General features: G+C 30.2%; 2 protein-coding genes across 2 annotated transcripts; both read left to right on the top strand.

Moving 5' to 3' along the window:
- Positions 1-2,289: 2,289 nt before the first annotated feature.
- On the top strand, positions 2,290-5,611 carry LOC102585905 (dihydroflavonol-4-reductase). Its single transcript, XM_006363455.2, has 6 exons — positions 2,290-2,529; positions 4,207-4,374; positions 4,473-4,690; positions 4,839-4,998; positions 5,077-5,287; positions 5,362-5,611. The coding sequence occupies exons 1-6, from the start codon at positions 2,406-2,408 to the stop codon at positions 5,510-5,512; spliced, it is 1,032 nt and encodes a 343-aa protein (XP_006363517.1). The 5' UTR covers positions 2,290-2,405; the 3' UTR covers positions 5,513-5,611.
- A 61-nt stretch (positions 5,612-5,672) lies between these two features.
- On the top strand, positions 5,673-6,596 carry LOC102589414 (mitogen-activated protein kinase kinase kinase YODA-like). The gene has a single exon (XM_015303473.1). It carries the CDS (start codon positions 5,673-5,675, stop codon positions 6,594-6,596), a length of 924 nt encoding a protein of 307 aa, XP_015158959.1.
- The last annotated feature ends 1,679 nt before the right edge of the window (positions 6,597-8,275 follow it).

Genomic DNA, 8,275 nt, shown 5'->3' on the forward strand with positions numbered 1-8,275 from the left:
CACTACAAACTCAGATAGACCCAAAAAGAAACAAGAAATCGAACTCATATCAACAACACCCTAAATCATGTAAAGTTCACCCACAATAATCCTAAAATAGGAGCCAAAAAATCTCAATTTTTACTATGTAAATGTTAATCTCACTAACCTTGAGCCCTAATTAAACTGCAAATATCACAAAATTAAAGAAAAAGAGACGCAATCTTTAAAATATGAACCATTGTTGTTATACATTTGCACCTTTTAGCCCTAAGGGAGGGTGCAATGAATGGGGAATATGGCAGAAAAAAATCATGAAAAAGAGGAATAAAACGGGGAAGATGGCTGTGTGGTTATGGGTGTGACGGAAAAGGTAATGAAAATGAAGGAATATGATAGAGTAGATTGTGTGGGTGTGGGTTTATGACAGAAAGAATAAAGCTCAAAAATAATAAAAATGGAGTAATACAATGGAGAAGATGAATGGAGAAGATGACTAGGGATGTTGTGGGGGTTGCATTTTTCTTTAAATTTGTCAAATATTTAATTTAATTTTTTGGGATAAAAAGACCACATGTCATTTATTCATTGGTTACTTTGTCATGTATTTTAATTCTTATTTTTCCTCTTTAATATGATAGTCTTTTAATGAGTTGGCATGATATAATTGGGCATCTAATCCACATGGACGCGTTTGGTTAACACGCACTTGAAGTCAACATGTGCTAGTGAAAAAAGTGTCAAAATAACACAGTTGAGCGTGACATGAGGTGTCTAAAATGAACAAAGTCTAGTTAAGATGTCTAAGTAAAAGATCGTGCCAAGTTTAGGGGGCCACCGATGGGTTAGCCCTAAATACTACTTGTCTTCATATCCTAAAAGGACATGTATTTAAAGTTTTTTACCAGTCCCTTGACTTTTTCCCATAAAAAAGTACAAGAATCCAACTTTATAAAATAAATAAATTAAAAAGTACAAGGTCCTTTATTATACATGGCATTTCTATTCACTTCACAATTCTATAATCCTATTCAATTTTTCATCTAATTTTTAGATAAAAAACAAAATTCAAAAGAATGGGAAAAAAACGCCACTTCTAGAAGAATGATGAAAAAAAAAAAGATCGACACTTTCCTTCTTCTCTATCCAAAATGGTTATAAAAAAAAATTGATCACCTTTTTTTTTCCTAACACAAAAAACAAACACTTCATCGTCAGAAACACTGGAAAAAAGGGCTACTCGTCCCCAAAAAAATTGAAGAATCGAAGGTATGTTTTTAGATCTACAATTAGATTCAAATTTTTTTCTTCTGACAGGTGAGTTCGAACGAATCATAATTTTATAAAAAAAATACTGATTTTCATATAAATATTCTTGACACGAGATTTTTTATAACACACAATCAGTACATAATTTCAAGAAATACTATATAATCATCGAGCAATTAATGATGGCTATGACACCATTGATAGATTTAAACAACATTCAATATAGAATTTGTGTACCTTTGATTGTTGCAATGGAATGAAATTTGGATCGAATTGGATCGTTCCACATGGGCGATCCACAATTCACGACCCAAAACCTACATGCGCCATTTTTTTTTAATTTAAAAATATTTTAACTAGGATAGACATGGTGTATGTATTTAAAAACTTGGATCACCCATATTTTATTAAAAATTACTTTGTTGGTGTGCATAATTAAACTATGAGACATATATTGTATGATTAATTTGTTTATATAATGAATACTTGTAAACATGCGCAAAAATATTTTTAATATATAAATCGAAATAAAATTGATATATTACGTAAATGTGATATTTAACTTGCCCTCAACTGACATCTACGTCTGGGTGTGCACACATAAACACTTAAACTTGTATAACGTTGAACACGTAGATACACTCGTCTTATGTGACAATTCATGTGAGATGTCACGTAGGACATATTATCTACTTGTTTAATTTTATACAAATTTAAATATTTAGTATTTACTTGTGCATGCCTAATATTGAACAATATAGATGTCAGCTAAAACAAGTTAAAAAGCATATTTATGTGTTATGCGAAATAAATTTTTTTGGCAAATGTTCACAATTTGTCGATAACTTTGTGTTCAGTTAAACACATATTTTTGTATAAAATAAGAAGGTAGGAGTAACACTTTTAATAAAATATGAATGGAGAGAGAAAGAAATGGTGAAGTGTTGATGCCTAATGGGGGCTTTCAAAGAATGGACAGACAAATATTGTTTGTTTATCTCCTGAACAAACAGAAAAGTCATATAAAGACAACCAAGGAGGAATCACTACCACATTTGTTTTGTTTTTTTTACCCAAACTTGAATGCTACTAGTTAACCACTCCTCTCTTGAAATCAAGCTAAAAATAGTAGTGCTTTCTCTTATTGGTTAGGTTTGATGGAGGAGAACAAGAAGTTGAAGAGCTATTGTGTAACAGGAGGGACAGGCTTCATTGGCTCATGGCTCATTAAATCACTCCTTCAAATGGGCTACAAAGTCCATGCTGCTGTGCGCCATCCTGGTTCTTTTTCTTTATCTCTATCCTTCCTTCTTTCTAAACTAATGCCCCCTCCCCCTCCCCCCCCCCCCCTCTCACACACACCAAACATTAATCAGTATGTTGATTACAAGTTCGATCAAATCTAGATTTTAAATTTATAATTAAAAATTTACTAAATATGTATAAATTACTAATTCGAACCCATTAACCTCACCTTTTGGCAAACAAACGAGCATGATCACTTCATGTTCATGTTGATAGTGTATATAATTTAAATTTTTAAGTTAGGTGGACAAAGACATAGTTTAAGACCTACTCTCTTTGTTTTTAATTTCACCTTTCTACCCTTATTTAATGTTTTCTTAAGTCAATTTTTCAATAAATGATTAATATGCTAGATTTCAAAAATTAAAATACATTTGGATGACTATAAATTTTTGAGTTTATTTTTGGAGACAAATTTTTTCACCAATTGATTCAAAATTTTAAAAAAAATTGTTGAAAGTTCAACTTTCAAGATTATTTTTAATTTTTTTTTCCATCTTTTATTTTTAATTTGTTTGTTGAGATTTCTTTTTCAAATAAAAATTTTATAGAATAGTGAATAGAGAGAGTAATTAATCAATGTATGAAGTATTCCAACGAATATTAGTTACTTATTACTTTTTCTAGGTTGATCAAAGTATATATTTTCAAGACTAATTAACTACTCTAATAATAGAAAAAATATGATAATTTATGTATTAATTTTATGAAATGATAAGTATTATGAATCAACTATTTATAAAAACGAATGACATATAAAAAGAAACGGAATGAGTATTATATAAAAAACTTGTGGGCCAAAGACATAGTTTACGACCTATTTTCAGAGTTGAACTTTGAAATTCAATTGTCAATTGTCAAATATTATATTTTACTTTGTAAAATAAAAAATACTTTTTTCAAATTTCATACAAAAAAAAATAGCATGCCAATATTGATCTAGATAAACAGTATGTGGCAGTATTGTGTGTATTAAATTCTTACATACATGTTAAACATGTTGAAATTCAGTCCAATTTATCAATTTTTTCTTAAACATTACAAATTTGTTGCAAACAACTTCTTCCATTCTTATAATATACCTTCATAACTCTCCAAACTACCTTGTACTGAGAGGCGGACCCATCTGGTGGTGTGAGGGTGCACATGTATTTGATAACTTTTAATATATATATAGAGAGAGATTACTATATTAAAAATGATCTTTAACGGCAATTAATTAACGATAATAGTTTAATTGCCACTAAATATATATTTTTAGCGGCAATTAACATTCTTTATATATGTCTTTAAAGTTTTAGCGACATTAGATCTAATGACAATTAACTAAGACAAGTAAAGGCTTTAACACTCTTTGTTAATGTATATATTTATTGTGCTAAAAGGTGTTTTTGTTATAGAGATAGTCGTTTAAGCTTGATATATTTAATTATATATCAAAACTCATTTGGTGCGCTGATTGAACCTGCAACTGTATCTCGCGTTACTGCGAGTTTGATCCTAGACAAGGGACTGTGTTTTTGGGGTTTTTTTTCCCTTTAAAGCAATAGTGTCCCCTCTATTCAAATTCTGAGTTCGTCTCTACTTGTACTCTCAACTTATAAGAGTTTGAGATCGAAGGTAATATTTAGGTTGAATTTTCCACTATTACAGAGAAGTCATCACATCTATTGAAGTTAGCTGAGGGCAGTGAGATGCTAAGATTGTTCAAAGCTGATTTAAGAAAAGAAGGAAGCTTTGATGAAGCAATGAGAGGTTGCATTGGCCTATTCCATGTTGCTGCACCCATGGAATTCTGCCCACAAGCCACAGAAAACGTTGGTAAATATATATGCTTATCTAAATCATTAGTTTCAAATTTGCTCCTAAATTATTTGAAATTGCATAATTTTTGGCTTAATTATTTTAACTTGATGAAGACAGCTATGTTGAAGAAAATATGATAGAGCCAGCAATCCAGGGGACGTTGAATGTTCTGAAATCCTGCTTGAAATCCAATTCTGTAAAAAAAGTTGTTTTCACATCATCAATCAGTACAATCACAGCCAGAGACAACTTTGGGAAATGGAGACCTTTTGTCGATGAATCTTGCAAAATACCTATCCAACATGTTAAGAACACAAAACCAAGTGGTTGGGTAATTCTCTTTTCCTATACATCTACTGGATCCTTAAAAAGTAATGCATTATTTGAAGGATCTGACAACATTTTTTGAGCAACATATATCAAAAGTACTACTATCATTTTACGTTATTTATCGATTGTTTTATAATTCACTTTTATAGGTTTATGTACTACTAAAGGTTTTGACAGAGGATGCAGCATTTCAGTTTGCAAAAGAAAATGGCATTGATTTGGTTTCAACAATAACCCCAACTATAGCTGGTCCATTCCTCACTCCAACAGTTCCATCAAGCATTCGAGTTCTCTTGTCACCAATAACAGGTTTGACAGAAGTCAATAACTTTGTATATATTTGTTAAGAAAGGCACTAAATATAAAACATGTCCTTTAATTTTATAGGTGATCCTGAAGTGTCAGCTATACTGACAGCTGTGAACAGAAGAATGGGATCAATAGCATTAGCTCATATAGAGGATATATGTGGCGCCCACATATTCCTCATGGAGAATATTAAAGCAGAAGGACGATATATATGTTGTGCTCGGAGTTGGGCAATGTCTGAAGTTATCGATCACCTTAAAAAAGAGTATCCTTACCCTGCTATAGAGAGGTTATCCATCCATCGATTTCTACCTACTTAAATAATCCACATGAAGTTTATAGTCTAATTCTCTGTGTTTACAGGCAAGATCATGATTCAGTAATCCCCTCAGAGATTTCATCAAAGAAATTGAGAGCTCTGGGATTTTCTTTCAAGTATGAAATCAATGATATCGTACGAGATACAATTAGTAGTTGTATACATCATGGCTTCTTTGCCTCTATTCAAAAGTAAGAATTCCAATTACATGTAGGTAAACGAATACCTTTCTCAGTTGGAAACGGATTTTTCAACTTTTATTGTTCTCTGAATCCCTTTGTGAGTTGGAAACGGATTTTTCAACTTGTTATATATAGGACCTATTTTTCTCATCATTCATTCATTCATTATAAGTATGATTACAACAGATAAGCGTTGGATAAAACAGTATGTTGTTGGGATTGGATTAAATGGCCCTGTATATTTGGCAACACATTCTTCTGCCAACAATTATTCACAATCTGTAGCTGTCAAATCTGCACAAATTGGATCGGATGAGTACTCTGTGCTACGAGAAGAAGGAAAAGTATTGAACCAATTAAAAGGTTCGCCTTACATTGTTCGATGTTTTGGGGAAGACGAGAGCGTCGAATATGCAAAGTGGACGTATAATCTCTTGCTTGAATGCGCCTCTAGTGGCACTTTACTAGATTTTATACTTTTTAATGGAAAAATTTCAGAACAAATGGCAGCACTCTATGCTTATCAACTCTTGAAGGGTATCGGTCACATTCATAAGAAAGGTTATATCCACGGGGATATAAAATTGACCAATATACTTATTTATCCGAACAATAAGTTGGTAAAAATTGCTGATTTTGGATCTGCCAAAGAAGAAACAAGTTGCAAGCATCAGATTTTTGATATTTGTTCTGTAGGGTGCGTTGTCGCAAAGATGCTCACCGGGAAGCCCACGTGGTATGTGGGACAGATTAACAAATATAAACGTCAGATTTGTGGTCTTGATATGCCTGATGAAGAGTTTATACGAACTGATGTTTCTAACATGGCTAAAGGTTTTGTGACGGAATGTTTGTTTTGTGATTTTACAGGTAGATTATTGAGTGTGGATGAACTAATTAATCATTCTTTTATTCAGAATGCAATTAGTACTCCTGAGAATGAAGAACACTTGATTAGACTCTCTAGTACTGTTAATGATAATCTTTTTGGTGATAATTGGATTTCAGAGCGTGATTTGTTTACTACAACTTCTGAGGAATGGAAAACCAAAATAAGGAGATCAATCAATAATCCAACGAAAGAAAGACACACTTGAAACATACCGAAGACACGACTCTAGAAAGGGAGATACATATAATTAGTAGGGTTACTCTTAATTACTCATATACTATCTTGTTCTCCAATTTTTTTATTATCTATTGTTTTATGCTTTAATTATAATATTAGATATTTTTATTATCATTATTATTATCTGCATTACTATATATTCTTTTTCATATATAATTTTATTATGTTTCACTTGAATCGAGATTCTATTGAATTCACAAAAAATGCCCAAAGTACAGCGTGCTTAGAAACTAATGAAATACTGGTATATCTTGCATACGAATAATACCCTAAGCTACCTTGAAAATTTGATAGTCTTTCAATAAAGAAATACAATAAACTTGCATCAATATTAAATGACAAACACATTATTCAATAAATAAAACTTACATCAATACTAACTAACACACATTTTCTTTTTTGGATTTTCTAATTGACCCTTGAGCAGACTTTTCTAATTTCACCTTGATTTCCAGTAAGTACTTGAACTCTTTCCATTTTGACCATAGACTCACTAGGGTCTGTTTGGAAAGCCACCTGGTAATTGGAATTGGAGTAACTAGGCTAGTAATTATAAAGTCTAGTAGTTATACTGACCTGTTTGGTTGCCACAGTGTAATTACACTGTAATTATACATGTCATGTTTGGAAGCCACGGTGTAATTACACATGTTGTGTTTGGATGCACAATTTCAATCATAAAATTATATTAAATTTTAAAAACAAAAATTAATTATTTAAAATATATACTAGACAAATAAGAAACTTTATAAATGATATTAAATTAAATATTTAAGATATATATTCTTTTTGAAAATATATTAATTAATAAACATATGTTCTTAACTAATATTATGAAAAAAAATTGATTTATATTTTTTCAAATTAATATATTTCAATTGAATTGATTATAAAAACTAAAAAGTATGAAGTTTCTACGAATATCGTGAAATGCAAGTTTGATAAAAAGGTTAATATATAAATAAAATGTCATAAATTATTAAATGTTCGACAAAAAGATAATCTATCAAGTCTAATTAAAAAATGACTTGCAATGTAAATTCAATATTACTAAAACAAATGAAACTAAAAATATAACATAAGTTATAAATTCAAAACAAAAAATTTAACATAATACTCTTATAGCAACTTTCAACATAGTATACATAAATATGATTTATTTTATTTTATTTTTAAAAAGAAAACGTAAGTCTATAACCCCAGTTAACAATAAATTCAATTTTAATTTAAAATTTAGAATGCTGATAAAATTATGCTAATGAGAAAATAAGCATGACATAAAGAAATAGATAATATGAAAAAATTACATAAAATCACGTGAAGTAAGGTTGAGAACGAGAAGAAAATGAAATATAATAATATAAAATATAAAATATAAAATAAACTTTTAGAAAATTTTATAATAATAAAAATAAAAATAGAACTTAAAATAATAGAAGTAAAAATAATTAAAAAATAAAAATAGAATTTTAAAAAATAATTAAAAAGTAATCAACTGGTAATTACACCATGTACCAGCAATTCACAGCCTCTGCCTGTGAATTGTAGAGTGTAATTACCCCCTACCAATTACATCAATTACTTGTTGACCAAGTAATTACCTGTCCAACCAAACAAGATAGACAGTGTAATTACACCCAATTACAT

The sequence above is a fragment of the Solanum tuberosum genome, unplaced genomic scaffold (assembly GCF_000226075.1).
Source record: "Solanum tuberosum cultivar DM 1-3 516 R44 unplaced genomic scaffold, SolTub_3.0 scf00440, whole genome shotgun sequence".
NCBI classification, from domain to species: Eukaryota; Viridiplantae; Streptophyta; class Magnoliopsida; order Solanales; family Solanaceae; genus Solanum; species Solanum tuberosum.